This window comes from Oratosquilla oratoria, chromosome 25, assembly GCF_046742065.1.
Source record: "Oratosquilla oratoria isolate Oo_2021 chromosome 25, ASM4674206v1, whole genome shotgun sequence".
NCBI lineage: Eukaryota > Metazoa > Arthropoda > Malacostraca > Stomatopoda > Squillidae > Oratosquilla > Oratosquilla oratoria.
The window spans coordinates 31820230-31846625 of NC_134801.1; the positions used below are offsets into that span (position 1 = coordinate 31820230).

At 41.6% G+C, this 26396-nt stretch overlaps 1 protein-coding gene across 2 annotated transcripts in view; it reads left to right on the top strand.

Annotated features, from left to right (window-relative positions):
- The first annotated feature begins 546 nt into the window (after positions 1-546).
- Gcn2 (eukaryotic translation initiation factor 2 alpha kinase Gcn2) overlaps positions 547-26396 on the top strand; it is a 55866-nt gene continuing 30016 nt past the window's right edge. Inside the window, exons 1-10 of one of the 2 annotated variants that reach the window (XM_076208574.1) lie at positions 547-645; positions 7194-7276; positions 7946-8115; positions 13448-13589; positions 13877-14136; positions 14302-15064; positions 15309-15482; positions 19390-19575; positions 19950-20117; positions 21718-21850. In XM_076208574.1, the coding sequence (XP_076064689.1) occupies positions 7223-7276; positions 7946-8115; positions 13448-13589; positions 13877-14136; positions 14302-15064; positions 15309-15482; positions 19390-19575; positions 19950-20117; positions 21718-21850 (2050 nt within the window). In that variant the 5' untranslated portion in view covers positions 547-645; positions 7194-7222. Of the gene's footprint in view, positions 646-1026; positions 1119-7193; positions 7277-7945; positions 8116-13447; positions 13590-13876; positions 14137-14301; positions 15065-15308; positions 15483-19389; positions 19576-19949; positions 20118-21717; positions 21851-26396 lie in introns of those variants that run through there. The other variant, XM_076208575.1, reaches the window with a different exon arrangement.

Sequence of the window (26396 nt, forward strand, 5' to 3'; positions counted from 1 at the left end):
TTACTTTTCATTCCCACACTATTTGATAACATCTCTTCACTGATTCTTTCCATGTGCCCTATATTATTACATGTTTATACAAAACGCTCTGGTAGCAATATGCATAGAAGTAAATTTATAATGAAATAAAGACTCCTATCTCAAAAGTCTAGGCATGGCTATGGACCTGACCCCAGCCTCGCATGTCAGATGATGTAACATCCAGGAGAGAAGAGATCATTTAGAAATATATTTACTATGGTATAATAATTTGACTAACACTATCATGCATGCATCCAATGAGTGAAGTGTTGCGTAAGAGTATTATTTTTAGATAAACAAGTCAACCACAGTATGTTATTAATATAGTTAAGTACGATAGTTTTTATGTGCGACAATTGGTTAACTGAACGTGTGCAGACTGTATGAATATAAGTGTTAGTGTTACTGAGTTATATGACATTATATTGTTTAGATATTCATTATATAGATAAAATATATACTATCATTAATTTACTATTCAATTCCAATGATCAAGAAATAGTATAACAATTAACAAGTTGACGTGCAGTTCTACTTGACAACTTGTGTCGTGTTCTTGCAAGTCCAAGATGTAAACATTCGGCGTTGATGTCAAGGACTTTATGAATGCGGATTGGTGATGAGGTAAATACACTTTTGCAATTTGCATGGATTGACTTCTGTTTGTGATATTAGCAATGACTAGATTGTTTATCTTATATCTAGAATATTTACAATAACATTTTGGCACGTTCACCAGCATAGTGTAAACGAAGTAAAATATATTAGGGGTGACAAGATGATTTGAATAAAAAGATACAGGATTATGATTAGGTAGATATGTGCCAAATGTTACTTGCGCGAAGTAAATGAGGGATGGTATACATACAGTTCCTATTCAGTCATTTATATGTATTACATAAGTGAAAGAAGATCTTAGAATGGTAATGTATCCTCTCACCTGGTCTAGTTGTCATGAACCTAACTAAAGTCGCACTTTGGTTTACTTGGTTGCATGCATCAAGAGGTCTTCCAGTTGGTACACACGGAGTGTCTGCGTCCACAACTTTTCTCTTCATCAGTGTGTTCTGCCCCTCTGTATATCCTGGGATGTCAAGGTTGTACATAGAACAATTTGTTACAGCTTTGAGTTACCTTTGGATGCAATTAAACATTCTTACTGTCCTGTTACTGTTTTTTTTTAAGTAACATTCTACTATTTACTGTTGACAATCAGTTCACAGGATAACTATGACCTTATATAGTTTGTGAAAGTCAAATTTGTTAAGATTGTGATGTTTAACATTTTTTTCTCTTAAATTTTCCATGAGTGTGCAAGGAATAGAGGTTTAAGTTAAACCTCTATTACTATTAGGTTACTGCTCACAGTTGCAAAACCTGAATCTTGTGGGTAAACTTTAATCACAAGATTTAGGTTTTGCAACTGTGAATAGTAACCTAGCCATGGTAATCCCAGAGATTTCCACAAAGTTAACATTGCAGTTTGATCCCTTGATCTGAGCACTCATGATATACTATAGGATGATAACTAGTAATATATTACTATGTTATGTGCTTCTTGTAGTAGTCACAGCTTGCAGATAATTTTAAGGTCATGAACATGTTCAATTTGATTTATTTTATTTTGCATAGTACCTAAAGAAGTTCTAGGACTACATTCTTTTGAAAGTTGCTTCCACTAGATTTCATGTTATTGGTATCAGCTTATTTGCACTGCAATTGCTCTTTTAAAAGATCCACATCACAGGGAGTGTGTATTGCTTTGAAGATTGCTGTCATCAGCAAAGTGATTATCTTGTATCAACATTGGGGTATTAGCCGCATGTTATTGTGGGGTTAAAAGCAGCTCAGCGGCATGCAGCTGATACTTTAGGGTCTATATGGGGCACCCCCATGGACCGGAGCCACACATCATTCTGTCTGTGATAGAGGAAAATTCTATTCATAGAGAAATTATGCTACTTCATTGAACTGTGACTGCCCCCCTGTTATGCTGCCCCCCCCCACTCTTAATACTGTCCTGTACCATTTCTCTGAATATTTATTTAATTTTTTGCTGGAAAAAAAAAGGCATAAGAGAGTCTGGGAGTTTTCCAACCAGAACCCTAAGGTTGTCTTTTAATTAATGTGCATGGATAAGGTACAGATAAGAGTAAGAAGGAAAAGACAGGATGTTTGTGAGAAGAATGATGGTTGAGTTGGTATTAAGTGAAATTAAGTTTGAAAGGGAGGGGTGAGTTTGATATTGGGAGTGTAGGAGTGTAGTTGGGAGGATCTCAGGAGTGAAGAGGGGATGAGGAAGAAGAGGTGGCTATACTAGTAAGTGAAGAGATAGGTAAATGTGTGGTGGAGTGGGAGGTTTCTTTAAGGTTAATGTGGATGAAGGTGAAACTGGGAAAGGAGATGTGGGTTTTTGTAAGTGCATATGGGCCTCGTAGTGAGAAGAGTTTAAAATAAAGGGAGGCTTTTTGGATAGATGTAAATGAGTGCATAGAGGGTTTAGGGAGAAATGTCAATGTAGTGCTAGGGTAGGAGATGAAGCAATAGATGGATTGGTTGGGAAGTGTGGAGCTCCAGGAAAAAGTCATAGTGGAAAGAGGATGGTGATGTGTCTAGAGAGTTGATGATAGCAAATAGTGTTTAGGAAGAAAGTCAAGCATAAGTATACATGGGAGAATGGAGAACAGAAGGGTGGTAGACTATATAGTGGTAACCAGGAGAAGAGTAGGAAGAGTTTTGAATGTACATGTAGGGGAATATCAGATCAGTTTTTGGTGGAAGGTAAGTTGTTGTTGTTGTTGTTGTCGTTCCCTAGACTGTCTGTCCGAGCAGTCCCGTCTCCCCAAGGAAGGCCATAGCCGAAACTGGGTTTTCCCACAAATCCTTTATAGAGCGTATGTTGTGTTGTTTGCGTGCATGATTGTGTATAATGCAGTCTTCCATTATGTGTTGTATGGTATGGGGTGAAGTGTTACATCCTGGGCAGCTGTTCACAATGCGGTCATCCAGCCTCTTCTGGTAGCTTAGAAGTGCTGGGTGGTGACCGCACCGCAGTCTGGCCAAGTGGACTCTGTCCTTTCGTGGGAGAGAGGATTCAGAAGGGTGGATATCAGGGGGTCTGGCATGCAGCAGTGTGTTGTCTTTCAGTGTGTTAATGGAGCGGTGAGTGATATGATTATGAATATATTTCCGGAGGCTGGTATTTGGTGGTTGTGGAGGAAGAGAAGAGAGTATCTGTGCGTGATAAAGGTCTTTGGGTATTGTTTTAATGCAACTAAAGTTGAGAGTGGAGGATAGATGCAGAAGGAGGAAAAGGACATAAGGAAGCAAGGTGCTTAAAGTAAACTGATTAAATGAGAAAGAAAAGGAGTACAAGAAGCTGAGAGAAGAGTGGAAAGATATGAAGGATAGAGTAGAATAGGAATGGAGGAGGAATGGGGATGTTTCAAGGAGGGAATCACAAGGTGTGCAAAGATGGTGTGTGGAACAAGGATGATGGGAAGGAAGGGTAGTGAGTGGTGTGATGATGAAGGAAGAGAAGGAAGGGTAGTGAGAAGTGTGATGATGAAGCAAAGAAGGTTGTTGTAGAGAAGAAACGAGTATTCATAGATTAGTTACAAAATAGGGCAAGAAAATCATATGAGAGGTACAAAGAAATGTAAAGCATAAGATAAAGGAGGCAAAGAGAACAGATTTGAAATGGGGTAAGATTATGACAGAAATTTTTAAAAATAATAAAAAGATGTTTTGGAAGGAAATTAAAAGGAAGGGTAGGCAAATAAAGTATAAAAGAAAATGTAAAAGGCACAGATAGAGATGATAATGGAAGAGATGGTAGTAAGAGGAAGATGGGTAGAGTATTTTAGGGAGTTGCTAAATGTGAAGGAGGATAGCGAGGAAATAGTGGTTGCAGTGGGAAGCACTAAGAAAATGACAGTGATGAATGAGGAAAATGAAGGAGAAATAAGGAAAGATGAGGTGAAAGCAGTTATTGACGAGAGCAGATAAGCAACCTGGGTTAGATGGGTGTCATGTAGAGTGTCTAGAAAAGGGAGGTACAGTGATGGTGGACTGGCTGGTGAGGTTTACTTTTTGTCTAAAAGAGGGTAAAGTGCCAGAGGACTGGAGGAGTGTCTGTATAGTTCCACTTTACAATGGAAAAGGGGACAGGTGTGAGTGTAGTAGTTTCAGAGGGATCAGTTTGTTGAGTGTAGATGGGAAGGCTTATGGAAGAGATTTGATTGAGAGGATTAGAAGAGGAACAGAGGGAGTCATTGGTGAAGAACAGTGTGGTTTTAGGACAGGTAGGGGTTGCATGGATCAGACTTTTGTGGTAAGGCAGATATATGAGAAACCTTTAGGAAAAAGTAGGATTTTTTGGGGCCTTTATGGATTTGGAAAAGGCTTATGACAGGGTAGACAGGAAGACACTGTGGGAGGTATTGCAAATATATGGGATAGGAGGAAAGCTGTTAAGAGCAGTCAAAGAGTTTTTACAAGAGCAGTAGAGCTTGTGTTAGGATTAGAAATGGAGAGAGTGGTTTGAGGTAAAGATAGGACTTTTCCATGGATGTGTCATGTCACCTTGGCTGTTCACTTTATATATGGATAGGGTGATGCAAGAGGTAAACGTAAGGGTAATGGGCAGGGGATTAGAGAGGGTTAAAGAAAATAGAGAATAGTGAGAGATAAGCCAGTTGTTGACAACACTGCACTTGTAGCAAGATCAGAGGAGGGATTGAAGAAGCTAGTGATGTAGTTTGAGAAGATGTGCATATGAAGGAAGTTGAAGATAAATGTAGGTAAAAGTAAGGTAATGAGATGTACAAGAGGAGAGGATGGCAGCAAATTGAAAGTGAGTATTAAGGGAGAGAGGCTGGAGGAAGTGGATAGCTTTAGATTCTTGGGTACAAATATGGCAGGAAAGTGAGGAGTGGAGGTGGAGGTAGAATGTAGATTGAAAGAAGCAAGTAAATTCTTTGGGTGATTAAAAAGTGGAATGAGAAATAGAGATTTGGGAATGATTGCTAAGAACATAAGAATGAAGGAGACTGCAAGAGACCATAAGGCCTACACTAGGCAGCTCCGTATCCATCACCCTAAGAGGAGATTGTTAGGAGTGATTGTGCCAACAGCACTGTATGGGGCAGAAATATGAAACATAATTGAGGAGAGGAAGAGTTTAAATGTGTTTGAGATGAAATGCCTGAGAAGTATGGTTAGAGTGAAAAATGAGAAGGAGAGCAGAGGTGGAAAGGGAGTTGGGAGATAGGGTTGATGAAAGATTATCGGGATGGCTTGGACAGATGGAAAGAATGAGTGAAGAAAGATTAGTAAAAGAGGTGTGGAAGGCAGAAGTAGAGAGAGTGAACATGAGGGGACAACCAAGGATTAAATGGATGGATGGGATAAAAGGGCCATTGGGAAAGGGGTATGTCTGTTGAGGAAGGAAGGGAGAAGATAGAAGATAGGGGTGAATGGAGAATGGTTGTGTATGAATGATGCTGTGATGCTTGGAAGGGTGTGGGTGGGGGATGAGGGAGTATGCATGAATGATATTTTGACATAGCCCAAAGGGATTTCTCCCCATCTCTCTTTCTGGACAAGGGGATGGAGAGGGGTGGGGTCACCGATTAAATGAGGTGGACTTGCTTTGGATGTGCTGTGTCTTGCTACATTGCTTCTGACTCAAGGTAGTGGGCAAGATGCAGGGATAATCCATCATCCAGGAGGAGCAAAGAAAAGAGGGAGGGAGGGGTGGTGATTAGGAGTGGAGTGGAGTATGTGGCGATGAAATCGGGGGGAGTGGATTTATTCCTTTTAAGGGGTAAAAAGCTGTTGGTATATGTATGTATATATGTATTAACATTGGTAACAGGCATATGAGAAAGGAGAAGCACTGCTCCCTGCACTAAGCCCCATACTCACATTATTTTCCTGCCTATCATGATCCAACTTCCTCTGATGTATTCAGATCACAGTGTGTAGAATAGAATCTAATGGCCCACTTTGTTATACATATACACATACATACATACATGCATACTGGTATATACCAAATGTCCTTGTCCCCCTTATAAAGGGGTTAGCCAGGTCAAAGTATATACCCACCCCACATCTATCCAAAATCCAGTCATTGCCTCTCTCATCTTATCACCTTGTGGATGAAGGGTTATCCCCATATCCTCCACACTGCTCAGGTGTAAGGCAATACAATAAGACACAGCACCTCCAGGGCAGGTTCTTTTAGTTAGAGCTGGTGTACCCCCATTGTATGATTATATGGTGATCCCCCACCCATCCCATTCACTTGAAAATTAAAATTATGCAGCAGACAGAAGCAACATTCCATGGCACTGTGTCATTTCTTCATCTATTTACAACCATTCTCCAGTCTTTCCTGTATTTTTTCACTCCCATGTCCTTGTTTGAAAAACATACTTCTTGCATCCATTCCCCCTCTCTGATAAACTATTAAAATCAAGGTATACTGCATCAACCCTAGTTTCTGGGGAGTTCACATTGTTTGACAAGATTGTAGCATAGGTATTGAGAAGGGTAGATAGGCATAATTTGTCCTCTGAGAAGCAGTGTTGTGTTTCATTCATTAGAGCCATATTTTTGATATGTTTAACCATTAAACATTTCACAACCCTTTCAGAGGTACATATGTATGGTGTTAGAGATACAGGATGGTAATTTATAAGGATTATCTTGTTTCCACCTTTGTACATTAGTATAGTTGCTGTTTTCATAGATTCAGGAGTATATCCATCTTATATGAGTGGCAGAAGGGGTTTTTAATGGTACAGTAACCATAATGGTTTGGCACATATATTTCTTCAGCATAGTAGGTGGCATACCATCTGGACATAGTACTGAAATCATTCAAATTTGAAAGAGCCTTCTTTTTTATATCCCGTACAGTAAAGTGTTTTGTGTAATGCAACACTTTTGTAGATACATCCTTTTCTCTCTCTCTCTCTCTTTCTCTCTCTCAAAAAGAATTCATAATGTATCTTACTATTAGCAAGACTGAGTTTTGTTTTGCAAGAAATGTGTGAGACATATTACAGCTAAGTTTGGCAATATCCCAATAAATTTTTCAAATAAAATAATTCCATGTATTATAGATATTTGAAATTCATTTTCTTAATGCTCAAACCTTTCAGGTGTGGCAAGTGGGAGCCCAAGCAGCAGAATGGAGGAATCGTCCATGAAAGAAGTGGTGGAGGGGGAAATTGAGTTCATGAGGGCAAGTAGCTAATAAACTTAAGTTGTGCTAGACTTCACATTTTCTTACAATTTTACTTTTCCTTCCACTTGAGTGGGGCCAGTAACAGATACCTGCAAATGGTGGTCCTGAAAGATGAACGTCAAAGGGAATCATCTCCCTGCCACCCATCTTCAAAACCTGTCAACACCTTCACACAGTCTCTGAACCAGGCCCAAGATCATTCTCTGTCAACTTCAGATGTATTTTCTCCACCTCTTTATGAAAGGAGAGCTGAAAATGGTGACTGCTCTCCTCCTCCTATTAGTATGAGCTGATGACACAGGAACTGTCCTTTACTGTTATAACAGACAACAATCCAAAGTTTTTTCCTAGAGAGATCTATGGGAGGGCCTCAGGAACATTGCCAGTCTTTGTGGGGCTGCAGGTTTCCAGTCAGTGAAACTTAATGCAACAATTTATATTATTCCATATAAATCAGAAATGGATCTTTGTTTACTTAAATGCAATATTTTTACACTTGCAAATTTGTAATGAACTTTTCAGTTGTAGTCAAATTTGTTTTCTGTAAACACAGGTGTCACATTTTTAGACATTTTGTAATGGACTTTTCTATTCTTGTCATATTGAAGTAATCTTTTAACTCTAGTCTGCATATGCTTTTGTTTAAATGAGCTCCATATGTTTTAGAGTGCTTACAGCAATGAGTTTAAGGACCTACGCGAAGAAGATGCTTGGAATGTGTACCGACCCCCTGATGTGGAGCTTCAGCTTGGGCCTTTACACTCTTTTGGTGGAACACTTCATACTCATGTGTCTGTTCTCCTTCACATCAAAACCACCATTCAGTATCCAAGAGAGTAGGTATCTTTCTCTGTACAGTAGTTAACAGTGTGTGGGGTTTCTCTCTGTCTCTCCCTTTCTCTCCTTATCTCTCTCTATCTCAATTTCTCAATCTTTATACTTCTCTATAGCTCTATCTTGGTTTGGGCCAAAAGGTCGTTTGTCAGCTTACTTTATCATTGTAATTTGATTTAATAGCAAGAGAGTTACAATGTTAAAGCATGCTGAGAGAAAACCTTTTGGTCCATAACATACATACATGCATGTGCAAGGGCTTTTTCCCTCCTACAAGGGAGGTAGTCAAAGTCAAAAGGCATAATTCCACTCCCAGCCATTCTACTCCCATTCACCCCCGTCCCTCCCTCCCTCTTATCTTGGCTCCTCATGGGTGACAGGTCATCCCTGCATCTCACCCACTGCCTTGGGTCAGAAGCAATGTTGCAAGACACAGCACATCCAAATCAAGGCCGCTTCATGAAATTGATGACCCCCCCATTCTTTGTCCCCTCATGTAGAAAAGGAGAAGACAGGGATAAATCCCTTCTGACTGCATCAAGATATCATTCACACATAACCACTCCCTAGCCCCCTATCCCCCACCCACTCCCATCCATGTATCATCCATACACATCCATTCTCCACTCACCCCAATCTTCTGCCTTCTCCCTTCCTCAACAGACATCCCCTCTCGCTCACCACCCCTTTTACCCCATTGATCCATCTCATCCTTTGTTGTCTCTTCATGTTCACTCCATCTATCTTTACCTTCCACACATCTTTTACTAATCTTTCTTCACTCGTTCTTTCCATGTATTCATACCATCCCAATACACTTCCATCAACCGTACCTCCTAACTCCTTTTCTACTACCATGCTCCCCCTCACCTCCTTGTTTCTCACTCTCCAACCTTGTAACCCATACCATACTTCTCAGACATTTCATCTCAAACACATTTAGACTTTATGTTCCATGTTTCTGCCCCATACAGTGCTGTCGGCACAATCATCTCTTCATACCTCCTCTTAGCATCCATTCCCACATGTCTATTTCTCATTACACTTTTTTAATCCCCCAAGGCATTTATTTGGTTCTCTCAATCTACTATCTACCTCCACCTCCACTCCTCCCTTTCCCACCACATGTGACCCCAAGTATCTATAGCTATCCACTTCCTCCAGGCTCTCTCATTTATTTCTCACTTTCAAATTGCTGCCATCCTTCCCCTCGTACATCTCATCACCTTACTTTTACCAACATTTACCTTCAGCTTTCTCCTTTCACACATCTTCTGTCACTAACTTCCTTAATCCCCCCTCTGATCCTGCTACTAGCACAGAGTAATCAGCAAACAACAAATGGCTTATCTCTCACTTTTCTCCATTTTCTTTAACCATCTCCAATCCCCTGCCCATTATCCTCCACCCTGTCCATGTACATGACACATCCCTGGCAAAGTCCTACCTTTACCTCAAACCACTTGGTCTCTCCATTTCTAATTCTAACACAGGCTCAACTACTCTCGTAAAATCTCTTGACTGCCCTTAACCTCTTCACTCCTGGGCACATCGCACGTCTGGCAGCATTAGCTGCCAGGCGTGCGATGTTGTGTCATAATAATCGCATTATAAAAAATAAAGTCACTGCTCAATCACTCGTTCTCTTTCACCCGTGAATTTTGATAACCATAGAAAATATGATGAAGCCAGTTTAGAGAGAATGAGGGTCACGCAGGTATGACTACAATAAATATAATCAAGATGCCAACGTCGGCATCATCGCGTACCCACGTAGGCGTCACCGAATGGAAGTGGTTAACAGCTTTCCTTCTATCCCATATATCTGCAAAACCTCCCACAGTGACTTCCTGTCCACCCTATCATAAGCCTTTTCCAGATCCATAAAAACTCAAAAAACATCCTTACCCTTTGCTAAAGCTTTCTCACATATCTGTCTTACCACAAAAATCTGATCCACACAACCCCCTTTCCTAAACCCACTCTGTTCTGCACTAATAACTCCCTCTGTTCCTCTCCTAATCCTCTCAATCAAAACCCTCCCATAAGCCTTCTCAACTACACTTAACAAAATGATCCTTCTGAAACTACTTCACTCACATTTGTCCCCTTTTCCCTTTGAAAGGAGAACTATACAGGTACTCCTCCAGTCCTCTGACACTTTACCCTCCTTTAGACAAACATTAAACATCCACAGCAGCCAGTCAACCATCACTGTACTTCCCTTTTCAGACACTCCACATGATGCAAATCAAACCTGCTCTCATAATTTTAATAACTGTTTTCACCTCATCATTTCTTATTCTTCCCTATTTTCCTCATCTATCACTGTCATTTTCTTAGCACCTCCCACTGCAACCACCATTTCCTCCCTATCCTCTTTCACATTTAGCAACTCCCTAAAATACTTTGCCCATTTTCCTCTTACTGTTGCCTCTTCCATTATCATCTCTCCATCTACACCTTTTACCTTTTCTTCTCTACTTGATTTGCCTCCCTTTCCTCTCTTAATTCTTCCAAAACATCTTTTTATTACTTAACAAAATTTTCTGTCATACTCTTCCCCCATTTTGAATCTGCTCTCTGTTTTGCCTCTATTATCTTTCTACTTCTCTTATTTTTTCTTTGTACCTCTCATAAGTTACTCTCATCCTGTTTTGTAACGAGTCCATGAATGCTCATTCCTTCTCTTCAACAACCTTCTTCATTTCATCATCCCACTACTCACTGCCCTTCCTTCTATTCCCTCATGTCCTCCTTGTTCCACACACCAACTTTGCACACCTTGCTACTCCCTCCTTGAAACACCCTTATTCCTCCTTCACTCCTAGTTCTACTCTATCCTTCACCTCCTCCCACTCTTCTCTCAACTTCTTCATGTAATCCTCCTTTTCCTTCTCATTTAAGCAGTTTATTTTAAACACCTCCCTACATTCTGTACTTTTCCTCTTTCCCCATCTATCCTCAATTCTCATCTTGTCTTCCACCAAAAAATTATCTGATATTCCCCCACTCTTTCCCCTAAGAACATTTGCATCCAAAACTCTTCATACTCTTCTCCTGGGTACCACAATAATGTCCATTAAAACTCTATCAATAACACTTTCTTCCACCACCGTCTCGCATATGTATTTATGCTTGACTTTCTTAGTAAATATTGTGTTAACTATCATCAACTCGTTCTAAACACATCTCTACCATCAACTCTCCACTATGATTTTTTCGTGACACTCCACACTTCCCAACCACTCCATCTATTGCTTCATTTCCTACTTTAGGATTTAGATCTCCCAATACCATTACATTGACATTTCTCCCTAATCCCTCTATGCACTCATTTACATCTATCCAAAAAGCCTCCCTTTACTCTACACTCTTCTCACTACCAGACCCACATCTTCCATCTATGTTAACCTTGAAGAAATATCCTTCCACTCCAGTACATGCTTGCCTATGTCTTCATGTACTAGTATAGCCACCCATTACTTCCCTCATCCTCTCCTCACTCTTGACACCTTCCAGTACACTCCCAAACTCAGTCTCACCCCTCCCTTTCACCTTTGTTTTGCTCGGTGCCAACACATTCATCTTTCATCTCACAAACATACTGCCTATCTTTTCCCTTTTATTCTCATCTGTATCACACCCATGCACATTAAAAGACCCAAACCTTAGGGTTTTGGTAGGAAAACTCTTCTCAGACCAACTTATGCCTTTGCTTTTTTTTTATGAATATAACCTTTAGGGCTACAGAGAGTAGGATGCCTAGTCCTATCCTCTGTCCTGTTTTAATTGCCTTTTATGACCCAAATGGGAACACTCAGTAGCAGTATTCTTTCTACCCCACCACAGTCCATAACAAAGTTAAAAAAAAAAAATAAAACATTGAACTGTGTTACTGAAGAGCTATAATCATAGAGGTTGTGAAGGAGAGACTTAAAAAGAGTAGCAGGAATAAGGGATAGTGGAGGTTAAAAGCAATCAGCATTCCTCATTGAGTGAAGAGTAGTCTCCAATTATAAAAGGATGCTGCATGACTGGTCAAAAGGAATGTTACTAAAGCCCATGAAGTATTACATACATACATATACCAATGGCTTTTTTTTCCCATTACAAGGGAAGTAGCAAAAAAACAAGGCATAAAATCCACTCCCATCCATTCCATCCCTACACACTTCACTCCCATTCACCCCCCCCCCTCCCTTCCATCTTGGGCCCTCCTGGATGATGGGCCATCCCTGCATCTCGCCCACTGCCATGGGTAAGAAGCAATGTAGCAAGACACAGCACATTCATATCAAGCCCATTTTATTTAATTGGTGACCTCCCCCTCCTCATCCCCTCTTGCAGAAAAAGATAAGATGGGGAAAAATCCCTTCAGGCTGTGTTAGCATATCATTCACACACACTTCCCCATGCACTAGAGCACTACCCACCCCCACCCCCCTGCCCTCTCCAGTGCTCTCCAACAGGCACTCTCCTCCCTCAGTGCTCCACACACACCTGCCCACCCCACCTCTTCCCTCCATGCATCCAAACCATCCCAACACCACCCCAATCAACCCTAACCCCTCTTCCACCCCCACTTCCCTCCCCACTTCTCACTCCATCCAACCCACCAACCCCTACTACACCTCTCAGGCACTTCATCCCAAACACATTCAAGCTCTTCCCCTCCCATGCTCTATGCCTCTGCCCCACACAGTGCTGTCAGGACAATCACCCCCGCACACAACCTCCCCCCAGCACCCACTCCCAAATGTCTACCCCATCACACTTTTTGATCCCCCAAGGTATCCAGCTGCCCGTCACCAATCCACACTCCACCCCATCTCCCACCCCACCACATTCGCACCCAAGTATCCAAAGCCATCCATTTCCTCCAGTCACCCTCCCCAACACTCACCCCCAATCTGCCACCACATTCTCCTCCCGTATATCCCATCACCCCACTTTCACCCACATCTACCTTCAACCTCCTACCATTCACTTTCCCCCAGACCAATATCAAACTACCTCACCACCCGGTCCACCATCACTGCACCCCTCCCCTTTAGACACTCTGCATGACACCCATCCAACCCAGCTGCCTCACTCGCTCTCATCATTCCAACAACTGCCCCCACCTCACCCTTCCTCACCTCTCCTCCATTTTCCTCACCCACCACTGTCACCATCTTAGTGCTTCCCACTGCAACTACTTTTCCTTCCCTATCCTCCCTATCCTCCTGAAGTATTGGCTCCATAAAACTTACACTGACATTACCCAAATGGGGCATATACATATGATCTTAAGTAGGATTGCGCTTTATATATTTTTAAATGTAATTTCAGGCCAGCAGAAGTGACTGTGAAGTCATATGAAGGCTTAGCTGATGGTGAAGTTCAGGAATTGCATAAGGCGTTAGAAGAAATTTCCACCGAGTTTGCCAGTAACAAAATGGTTGTTATGCTTGAGCTTTGTCAGTATACTCAGGTATGAATACAGGAACTGTAAAGTATGAAATTTTGGGGAAATAAAAGACAGTTGATTTGATAGGAGTCAAATAGATTTTGAGAACACAAGATGATTTAGGGTGAGTGTATGTTTTGATTTAGACAACCCCCATCCCCATAAAAGAGAAAAGGTTCTTTGGCATGTTTATACAATTATTTGGGTTATCTGGAATCTTTTCTGTATCTACACTTCCTGTAAGCAAACTGAATTTCAATGGAAAATTAGCATTGGATGGTCTTAGCACTAATAGATACTTACAATTTCAGAATTTCTTAAGTGAACATGCTCGCCCATACAACGAAAGCATCTATGCTGAAATGGTTGCAGGCCATGCTGCAAGAGAGGAGGCTCACCACAAAGCACAAGAAGAAACTCAACGTGAGATGGAGAGACAACATGAGAAACAGAGGAGTATTATGCAGAAAGAAGTTGCCAAAAAACAGGAAGAGCTGAAAGAGGAAAACAGAAGAAGGAAAGAACACCGGTTCAGGCCTGTCCAGTTTAGTGATCAAGTGGAGGTTAAAAAGTAAGAATAACATTTTGTTCAAAGTGTGATACATCTACTGAAAGTTTGGATGCCTAATATATATGGACAACTTTCCATATAATTTTTGCAGGTCATTCCCTATAAAGAATCTTTGATTTTGAACCTCTGTTTTAAATGCTGAAGATATTTTGTTATTATTTCCAGGCTGAAGGGAAGAACAATATCAGAATGCAGCTCAGAAAGTAGCTCAGGGGATACTATTCATCATGCCACCATAAAGTTTAGTGGTAAGCAAGAACGGACTGTGACACTTCAAGAGTGTCTGGGTGAACGGCCAAATCAAGGGTGCCAAGTTTTCGCAGCTCAAGAAAAAGGGGCTTCAGAAAGAAGTGTTGTGTTTCAGTGGTGTGTCTTTGCTCTGAAAACAGGAAGGAAAGGAAATCATAAGAAAATTGGACAGAATTCACACATGGAGGACCTCATGAACAAATTTTGTACTCTAGAAAAGGAAATGAGCTCATTATTAAGACTTTCTCATGAAAATTTAGTGAATTATTTAGGGCTAAGAATAAATAAACACACTGATCATATAAGTGTAAGTGTTCTTCAAGAATATGTACAAGGAGTCTCCATGAACTATGTACTGGATCTGAAAGTTAATGTTAGTGAATCACTTTTAGAACACATAGCAAAAGGAACATTAACAGCTTTGGCATACCTTCACCAAAATAATGTTGTACACAGATATTTAAGAGACTCGTCCATCTATTTAGATAACATAACGAGAAAAGTTCGTCTAGCAGATTATGGTGTGGAAAGACGTTTAATTGAAGCAGTGATGGAGTTCAAAGGCCAAGATCCTCCCAGTTTATACCCTTCATCCCCAGGGCGTGGTGGAAAGAAAGGGGACATATATCGTCTAGGCTTGGTGCTCTTGTCCCTGTACCAAGGGAAACATATTACACAGGTAACTGAATATTAGTCTCTATGAATAACAGTAACTGGTCTAAGTTTCACAGACAGGAAACCCACAGCCTACAGTGGTTTTTGGACTGCCTAAGAGCTTTTCCTTATAGTATTAGTGTGGGTCTCCTTCTGTGTCATTGGCTTGCATGAGGAAGAACGTCAATATGAAAAAGTGGAGGAAAATGAGTCTTAACAGATATCTTAAACCTTGTCTGTGGCATCTAGACTACTGCAAAATTTTCCAGGTTGTGCCAACACTTCCACCATCTCTAAGCACAGAGCTGCGGTCATTTCTACAGAACTGTTTAGAGGTGAATGAACAAGAGCGCTGGACTGCAGAAAAGCTCCTCACTCACTCTTTCCTACAGGCTGGAAAACAGAGGGACCAATGTGACCCATCTCTTTCTGTGACACAAATGGTAACTACTACTAGTATTACCACTATTACTTTGACTGTTGTCTTCTAGAGTAGTATGTTCAGGTGGGGAGGGGGTATTTTTGTTTTACACAGCTGATTGTGGTTGTGCAAAGGTTTCCAAATATATATATTTGCTTGTAGCAAAAGACTGTTTCCTCCTTTTTAAAGGGGATGACTAAGTCAAAGCATACACCCATCCAAAAATCCATTATTTGTCCCTTCCATCATAGCTGCTCATATATGAAGGATTATCTTTGTGCTCCACCACACTGCTTGGGTCAGGGGCAATGCAGCAAGACACAGCACCTCCACAGCAGGCCCTGACAGCCAGAGCTGGAACCAATTCATTACATAAAGCCTCCCTCCCCCTCATCCACTTTAGAATATTCAGAGCAGACAAGAAGAAAACCCTTTGGATTGCATCATTTTCTTGTCCATTTACAACCCCTCTATTCAATCATGTCTTTTGTACTCGCTCTTCCTTGCTTGGCAGACATTCTTCTTGCATCCAATGCCCCCTTCACCCTTTCCATCCACCCCATTCTTGGTCTTTCCCTTAAGGTATTTTCATCCACTTTCCACACCCCACTTGTAAGCCTTTTTTAATCATTATTTCAATATAACCAAACCATTTAAACATTCTTTGATCAACCCTATCTGCCAGCTTTCTTTCCACCCCAGCTCTCTACCACTCTTCCACATTTCTTACTATCCATCCTCCTTTCTCTCATCATACTTCTTGAAAACTAAAACTCAGTCACATTCATCCCCTCCTTCCTGCCTCCTTCAACTTTAACCTCTTCAGTATAAGTCAAATATTCATGTGCACATTAGCTGCCTGACATATGATCATGCATCACAATATGTGCATTATGAAATATAAAGTTACATTTATTATACTCATTCTCTTTCACCCAGAATGTTTGTAACCACTGAAAAAGTGATCAAACCTGTTCACAGAATAAGAGGGTCACTCAGCTACAACTACAAAATAAATATAATCAGGAAGTCAACATTGGCATCCTCATATACTCACTTGCACCTCATGATGCCTACATAGGCATCATCATATTCAAGGGGTTAAGTTTGAAGTGTAGATAATGTATGGGTACTGCTTTTGTATATGTTTATTAATGTAACATATTTTGATGGGTATAGGGTTTAAGGAAGAGAAAGCCTTTTGATATACAAGTATGTGCATACATACATACATACATACATACATACATATACCAAGGCTTTTTCCCCCTTCCAAGGGAGGTAGCCACAAAAGGAAAGGCATAAAAACACTCCCACCCACCCCCCCGCCTATTCCTCCTCATGTCGTCACAACATCATCCATATACAACCATTCTCCACTCACCTCTGTCTTCCGTCCTCTCCCTTCCTTCCTCAACAGACATTCCCCTCTTCCCCAAAGCCCCCTTCACCCCATCCATCCACATATATCTATCTATATACCAAGAGCTTTATCCACCTTACAAGGGAGGTGACAGGAGTGAATGGAGAATGGTTGTATATGGATGATGTTGTGATGCATGAGGTGGATTGGGGGTGAGGTAGTATGTGTGAGAAAATTTGAAGCAGCCCGAAGGGATTTCTCCCCATCTCCTTTTCTGCATGGGGGGACAGAGAGGGAGGGTCGCCATTTTAATGAAGCGTCCTTGCTGTGGATATGCTGTGTCTTGCGACACTGCCTCTGACCCAGGGCAGTGGACAAGGTGCAGGGATGACCCGTCATCCATGAGGTGCTAAGATAAGAGGGAGGGTGGAGGGGAGCAGAATGTATTTAGGGATGGAATGGGTGGGAATGGTTTTATGCCTTTTCTTTTTGGCTACCTCCCTTGTAAGGGGGAAAAAGCCTTGGTATATGTATGCATTTATGTATAAGGGAATTAGCCAAGTCAAAGGCACATACCTACTTCCACCCATTCTACTCCCCTCCACCACCCTTTCTTCTCCTCCTTGATGATACTCGTAGGTCATCCCTTAATCCCACCCACTGCCCTGGAACAGAAGCAATGTAGCAAGACACAGCATGGCTGCATCACTTAATTGGCAACCCCCCTCTCTGTCCCCTCATGTAGAAGAAGAGAAAACAAGGAGATATCCCTGTGGGCTGTGTCAAAATATCATTCACACATGAGCACCCTGTACCCTCCCATTCCCCATCCCTCCCTTCCTTGCATAACAGTATCATCTATACACAGCCACATTCCACTCATCCCTATCTCCTGCCTTTTCCCCTCTTGGTTCAATAGACATTCCCCTCTTTCTCAACATCCCCTTTGCCCCATCCATCCATCTCATCCTTGGTTGTCCCCTGAAGTTCACTCCCTCCACCTCTGCCTTCCACACTTCTGTTACTAATGTTTCTTCACTCATTCTATTGATGTGTCCAAACCATCCCAATGCTCTTTCATCAGCCCTATCTGCCATCTCCTTTTCCACTCCCGCTCTCCTCCTCATCTCCTCATTTCCCACTCAATCCAACCTTGTAACCCTTTCCATAGTTCTCAGACATTCATCTCAAACACATTCAAACGTTTTCTCTCTGCCTCTTTTAAATTCCATGTCTCTGCCTCATACAAAACTGTTGGTACAATCACCCCTTCACACATTCGCCTCTTTGCATCCATTCCCAGATGCCTATTTCTCATGACACTTTTTAATCCCCCAAGGCATTTACTTGCTTCTCTCAATGTACAGTTTACCTCCACCTCCACTCCTCACTTTTCTGCCATATGTGACCCCAAATATCTAAAGCTATCCACTTCCTCTCTCCTTTAAGACTTGCTTCCAACTCACTGCCATCCTCTTCCCTTGTACATCTCATCACCTTGCTTTTACCCACATTTACCTTCAACTTTCTCCTGTTGCACACCTAACCAAACTCCATTACTAACTCCCTTAATCCCCCCTCTAACCCTGCCATGAGCCCAGTGTTGTCAGCAAACAAAGACTGGCTCTTCTCCCACTTCTCTCCATTTTCTATAACCATCTCCAGTCCCCTGCCCATTACCCTTGCCTTTACCTCTTGCACCACCCCATCCATGTACACATTGAACAGCCGTGGCGACATGATGCATCCCTGATATGAAATAATTGTTACCTCAAGTTTCACTAAGTGAAAAACCTTAAGCCCCACAGCAACTAGGAACAGTCCCTTGGCCCTCCCACAGATCTCTGCAGGAAAAAACTTTGGACTGTTTTCTGTGTTGTACTGGTGTTGGACTGTTTCCATGTCACTGGTTCTCCATATGTGAAAAGGTGCAAGACAAACAATTGAAGTTGGTAGAGAGGGATTCTGGGTAGAAACTGAGTGTCAGCCCTTCAGAACTGTACCTCCAGACATACATCCATACATGTATACATATCAAAAGTCCTTTTCCCCTTTGAAGAGGAGGGTACAAGTCAAAATGTGCAATCATCCTATTTACAGCCTGTCGTTATTCAGATTTATTTATTTATTTATTTATTTATTTATTTATTATTTTTTTTTTTTTATGGTATTCATATTCATTTATTTATTCATTTATTTTTCTCTTATTGTGGGGAGCCAGGCTGGTGATGCATAGTTTAGTGTCTGCATATGTACAGGTAAACGTCGACTTACGATGGCATTAGGTTTCGAAAGAGCCATCGTAAGACGATCTCATCGTGATGTATTAAGTAATGAAAGACTTTGGAGAGTTATGAGATACAAGTCTTAATTTTGTTTACCTGGAGTTCCTTTAAGCTGAAAAAAAAAATATTTTGGAGTTAGCCAGGATGAAATTCATAAAGGGTATGAATTCATCATCATGAGTAGTAAAGGTTTAACATGCTTTAAAGTTACTATGGTGGATTGCAAAAACAAATAAAGTTTCTATACTGATTAACAATTATGCTACTATTCTGGAATATAGTCTTATAAAGAAGAAAAGGAATCAGAAGTAGAAGTTGACCCCAGGCAGCTTGAAGAAGGACAGGTAGAGTCTGCATCTCAAGTTCCCCTGTATCTTCCTCCTAACATGAAAGGCTACTCAAGATTGAACATGGAGTATGATGTACTAGAATGGTTAGGACGAGGAGGTTTCGGACATGTCTTCAAGGTAATATTCATAATTTTAATTCAGTCTTTGGAAGCTCGTTGGCCAAGTGGTTTCGAACATCATTATTTGTGGTGGAGGTCAAGGTGATGACAGTTCAAACCCTGCTGCCAGCAAGTTGGACCAAGGGCATGGTTCATTAAATTCCATTCTACAAAGTTCTCTGTAAAGGGCACCATCCTAGCCTCCTGATGGGAGGAGTTTGTGACATTAAACCGAATCATTCAGATTCAGTCCCCATATTCAGATCATTCAGATCTCCTCTTTACTTGATTCTCCAATCTTTATATTTGTTAATACCAGTGACCCTATCACCTTTACAAGGGGATGGCTGACTCAAGGTATGACATGCACATTTATTCTTGCACTCAATGCAGGTTCGCAACAAAGTTGATGATCGCATATATGCCTTGAAGAGAATTCCAATGTACCAGCAAAGTGAGTCAGTACGCAGAAAAATAACCAGAGAAGTCAAGTTACTATCCTCTCTGAACCACGAAAATGTTGTGCGATATTATACTTCATGGATGGAGACACTTACCCAGGTACTTGTGGTCGAATGCTTAAGTATAATTAGATTTAACTGCCTTCTCTAAATGTTTGTGTCAAGAATGTAGTTTTTACTATTTCTATAACATATCATTGTTATACAATGTATTCAGATGTTGCTTAATTTAGTGGCAGTCTGCCGACAAGATTGACTAGATAAACACCATATGAGGACGGAGCCTTTATTTGTACGACGTTTCGCTTATTACAGCTTTTTCAAGTACAAGTTGAGATACAAATGCTTGAGATTAAATAAGGGGAAAGGAGGGAACGGGGAGAGAAAAAGGGGGGGGAAGGAAGAGGAGGAGGAGGAGGAGGAGGGTGGGGGGATTGGACACTGGGAAAGGATGAGAATGCTGGCCCAAACGTCCGTGAGCGAAATGTCCACAAAGGGTGGTTTAAATATTTAATATTTTGCTGGCCATGGGTATTAGGGGAATAATGTGAGGAGATATGTTAAACATGCCCCTGTTTTGTTCAATAGTGTTCGTTCCTTGAATGATTGCTGCTTCTAAACACTTCCTGCGGATTTTGTCTGGTTCCCGCATCAGCAGCTCTGCATTCTTCCAGTCCATAAGATGGTTTTCCTTGTTTCTATGTGTCACACATGCATTGGTGGTGACATCATGCCTGACGTCGTAACGGTGTTCACGTATTCGTGTATTCAGGTCGCGTGACGTTTCTCCGATGTAAACTTTATCACATCCTGAACACGGAATACGATGTGATAAAGTTTACATCGGAGAAACGTCACGCGACCTGAATACACGAATACGTGAACAGCGTTACGACGTCAGGCATGATGTCACCACCAATGCATGTGTGACACATAGAAACAAGGAAAACCATCTTATGGACTGGAAGAATGCAGAGCTGCTGATGCAGGAACCAGACAAAATCCGCAGGAAGTGTTTAAAAGCAGCAATCATTCAAGGAACGAACACTATTGAACAAAACAGGGGCATGTTTAACATATCTCCTCACATTATTCCCCTAATACCCATGGCCAGCAAAATATTAAATATTTAAACCACCCTTTGTGGACATTTCGCTCACGGACGTTTGGGCCAGCATTCTCATCCTTTCCCAGTGTCCAATCCCCCCACCCTCCTCCTCCTCCTCCTCCTCTTCCTTCCCCCCCCTTTTTCTCTCCCCGTTCCCTCCTTTCCCCTTATTTAATCTCAAGCATTTGTATCTCAACTTGTACTTGAAAAAGCTGTAATAAGCGAAACGTCGTACAAATAAAGGCTCCGTCCTCATATGGTGTTTATCTATTCAGATGTTGCTTTGCTGGTTAGGTCATTTTTTAGCATTGTTATTAATATTTTTATCACTTCAACTTGAGAACATCAGTGGGGGGTGGGGGGTGGGGGTAATTTTAAAGGCACTTCAATACTGCATTTAATACATTCTATTAGCATAGTTCATGTTTTCTATTCTATGTTCACAATTTTTTTTTTTTTTTTTTTTTTTTTTTTTTTCCCCTCAGTGTAATTATTGTATTGACAGTTTGGAAAACATAAGTTAATTTCATTGATATTTTAACTGTATTATTTACATGGTCACACAAAGATTTACTTTTTTTTTTCTTATCAGGATGCTGATGAAGCAACTTTATCCATCCCAAAGTCTTCTGAGGAAGATGAGGACAGTTATTCAATGATCCAAGCTGAGAGTGAAACCACCAGTGCAGCTTTAATGGAAAAGGAAAACTCAAGTTTTGCTACTGGTAATAATTGGGAATTGTTAATGTGTATCTAAGATATGTCTGAAAGAGGGTAGAGTGCTGGAAGATTGGAGGAGTGCCTATATACCTCTGCTTTACAAGGGAAAAGGGGACAAGTGTGATTGTAGTAGTTTCAGAGAGATCAGTTTGTTGAGTGTAGTTGGGAAGCCTTATGTGAGGGTTTTTAATTGAGAGGAGTAGGAGCAGAACAGAGGTAGTAACTGGTGAGGAACAGTGTGGGTTTAGGACAGGTAGGGGTTGCATGGATCATATTTTTGTGTTAAGGTAGATATGTGAGACATCTTTAGGAAAAGCTAAGGATGTTTTTTGGGCCTTTATGGATTTGGAAAAGGCTTATGACATGGTAGACAGGAAGACACTGTGTGAGGTATTGCAGATATATGGGATAGGAGGAAAGCTATTAAGTGAAGTTAAGAGTTTTTACAAGAGTAGTATAGCCTGTGTTAGAATTAGAAATAGAGAGACTGAGTGGTTTGAGGTAAAGGTGGGACTTTGTCAGGGATGGCAAGGGTAATGGGTCAGGGATTGGAGATGGTTAAAGAAAATGGAGAAAAAATAGGAGATAAGCCAGGTGTTGTTTGCTGACAACACTGCACTTGTAGCAGGATCAGAGGAGGGATTAAGGAAAGGTGTGCAAAAGAAGGAAGTTGAGAATGAATGTGGGTAGAAGTAAGGTGATGAGATGTAGAAAGGGAGAGGATGGCAGAAAATTGGAAGTGAGTATTAAGGGAGAGAGGCTGGAGAAAGTGGATAGTTTTAGATACTTGGGTGCAAATGTGATGGGACAGGGAGGAGTGGAGGGGGAGGTAGAATGTAGATTGAAAGAAGCGAGTAAATGCCTTGGTGGATTAAAAAGTATAATGAGAAATAGACACTTGGGAATGGATGCAAAGAGGAGATTGTATGAAGGAGTAATTGTGCCAACACTGTATGGGGCAGAAACATGGAACATAAGAGAGGAATTTGACTGAGATGAGGTGCCTAAATGGGGTTGCTAGGTAGGATGGAGTTAGAAATGAGGAGGTGAGGAGGAGAGCAGGGGTGGAGGGAGGTTGGGAGATTGGTTTGGTGAAAGAATGTTGGGATGGTTTGGACACATGGACAGAATGAGTGAAGAAAGATTGGTATAAGAGATGTGGAAGGAGTGAACATGAGGGGGCAAACAGGGGTGAGATGGATGGATGGATGGGGTAAAGGAGGCATTGGAAGGGAAGGGAGTGTCTGTTGGGGAGGGAGGGGGGAAGACAGAAGATGGGTGTGAATGGAGAATGGTTGCGTATGGATGATGCTGTGATGCATGGAAAGGAGTGGGTGGGGGATGGGGGGTGAGGGAATAAGTGTGAATTATATTTTGATGCAGCCCGAAGGGATTTCTCCTCATCCTCTCTTTTCTGGATGAGGGGACAGAGAGGGGGTGGTCTTGCTATGGATGTACTGTGTCTTGCTACATTGCTTCTGACCCAAGGCAGCGGACAAAATGCAGGGATGACCCATCATCCAGGAGCCAAGATAAGAGGGAGGGAGGAATGGTGAATGAGAGTAGAGTATGTGGGGATGGAATGGGTGGGAGTGGATTTATGCCTTTTTTTCTTGGCTACCTCCCTTGTAAGGGGGATAAAGCCATTTGTATATGTATGTATAAATATGTGTACATATATGTATATATATATAGGAATACCTCCCTATACAACAAAGTTGTGTTCCCAGATTACTGGTCGCAACGTGAAAATTCGTATATTGAAGTGGGTTTTACATGTAAATAGGGGGGTTGTGTTCATGGACCCTGTCAACCCCCTCCTCAATTTTTGCCTTGGGCTTTCTCATACACCCAACATTTGTTTTACCTACTTTATAGCACTCTGTTGTATAGTGAGGTATTCCTGTGTATTATATATATATATATATACACACACACACACACACACACATATACATACATACATACATACATATACCAAGGACTTTTTCCCCCCTACAAAGGAGGTAACAAAAAAACAATTCCATCCCCAATACACTCCACTCCCCTCCACCCTCCCTCCTATCTTGGCACCTCCTGGATGACGGATCATCCCTGCATCTTCTCCACTGCCCTGGGTCAGAAGCAGTGATGCAAGACACAGCACATCCACTGCAAGGCCGCTTCATTAAATCGGCGCCCCCCCCTCTCCATCCCCCACATGCAGAAAAGGAGAAGACGGGGAGAAATCCCTTCGGGCTGCGTCAAATATATATATATGTGTGTGTGTGTGTGTGAGAGAGAGAGAGAGAAATTTTAAACCAATAAAAAGATGTTTTGAAAAGAAATAAAGAGAGGAAGGGGAAGTGAGTCAATTATAGAAGAAAAGGTAAAAGGCATAGATGCACAGATCTTAGCAGAAGAGGAGGTGATAAGGGGAAGGTAGGCAGATTATTTTGGAGAGCTATTCAATGTGGAGGAGGATAGAAAGAGATTGGGGGTAGCATTGGGAGGTGCTAAGAAAATGATGGTGATGGAGAGGAAAATGAAGGAGAAATAAGAATAGATGAGGTATAGGTAGCTCTGAAAATGATGAGAACAGATTAAGGCACCTGGTCTAGATGAACGTCATGCGGAGTGTCTAAAGAAGGGAGGCACAGTAATAGTGGAATGGCTAGCGAGATTATTTAATATGTGTCTAAAGGAGAGTAGAGTGCCAGAGGACTGGAGAAGTGCTTCTATAATTCCACTTCACAAGGGAAAGGGATGTGAGTGGAGTAGTTTCATAGGAATCAGCTTGTTGAGTGTAGTTGGGAAGGCTTATGGGAGGGTTTTAATTACAAGTATGAGGAGAGAAACAGGAAGTAATTGGTGAGGAACAGTGTGGGTTTAGGAAAGGTAGGCATTGCATAGATCAAATTTTTGTGGTAAGGTAGATATATAAGAAAGTTTTAGGAAAAGCTAAGGATGTTTTTTGGGCTTTTATGGATTTAGAAAAGGTTTATGACAAGGTAGACAGGAAGGCACTATGGGAGGATTTGCAGATATATGGGATTGGGAAATGGAGAGAGTGGGTGTTTTGAGGTAAAGGTGGGTATGTGTCAGGGATGTGTCATGTTGCCATGGCTGTTCAATATGCACATGGATGGGGTGGTGCAAGAGGTAAGGCAATGGTAATGGGCAAGGGACTGGAGATGGTTAAAGAAAATTGAGAAAAGTGGGAGGTGAACCAGTTGTTTGCTGATGATATTGCACTTGTTGCAAGGTCAGAGGAGTTTAGGGGAGTTAGTGACAGAGATTTGGAAGCTATGCAATAGGAGAAAGTTGAAGGTAAATATGGGTAAAAGCATAGTGACAAGATGTACAAAGGTAGAGGATGGCAGTGAGTTGGATGTAAGTTTATAAGGAGAGAGGCTGGAGGAAGTGGATAGCTTTAGGTGTTTGGGGTTGCATGTGATAGGAAAGGGAGGAATGGAGGTGGAGGTAAATTGTAGATTGAGAGAAGCAAGTAAATGCCTTGGGGGATTAAAAAGTGTTATACAAAATATGACCCGTCATCCAGGAGGTGCTCAGATGAGAGGAAGGGTGGGAGGGGTGTGGAGTGTATTTAGGGATGAAATGGGTGGGAGTGTTTTTATGCCTTTCCCTTTTTGGCTACCTCCCTTGGAAGGGGGAAAAGGCCTTGGTATATGGATGGATACAAAATATGCATCTGGGAATGGAAACAAAGAGGAGATTGTTTGAAGGTATTGTGCTGATGGCATTGTATGGGGTAGTGACTTGGAATTTAAGAAAGGTAGAGAGGAAAAGTTTAAATATGTTTGAGATGAAATGTCTGAGAAGTATGTTAGGGATTACTAGGTTAGAGTGAGAAATGAGGAGGAGAGCGGGAGTGGAAAAGGAGGTGGGAGATAGGATTCATGAAAGATTATTGGAATGGTTTGGACACAGAAAATATGGATGATGAAAGATTAGTGAAAGAAATATGGAAGGCAGAGATGGAGGGAGTGAACTTGAGGGGACAACTGAGAATGAGATGGATGGATGGGGTGAAGGGGAAGTTGAGCAAGAGGGGAAAGTGTTGAGCAAGGAAGGGGGTAGGCAGGAGATAGGTACAAGTGGAAAGTGAATGTGTATAGATGATACTATTATGCAAGGAAGTTAGGGGCAGGGGATGTGGGGGTGGGCAGGGTGTATTTACCCAAATGTATACAGGAAAGGAGTAATGCTCATTGGGTCCAGTCTCCTAATCTCTAATTTTCTAAGATACCTAGATTCAAATTCATGTATGGTTCCAAGTTAATTTGTATCTTTGATTTCCAATTATCATATCTAGATTTGTGGAGGGAGGGAGTGAACATGAGGGGACGTCCTAGGATGAGATGGATGGATGGGGTGAAGGGGGCTTTGGGGAAGAGGGGAATGTCTGTTGAGGAAGGACTGGAGAGGACAGAAGATAGGGGTGAATGGAGAAGGGTTGTGTATGGATGATGCTGTGATGCATGAGGGGGAGTGGGTGGGGGATGGGTGGGTGAGGAAGTATGTATGAGAAAAAAATTGACGCAGCCCGAA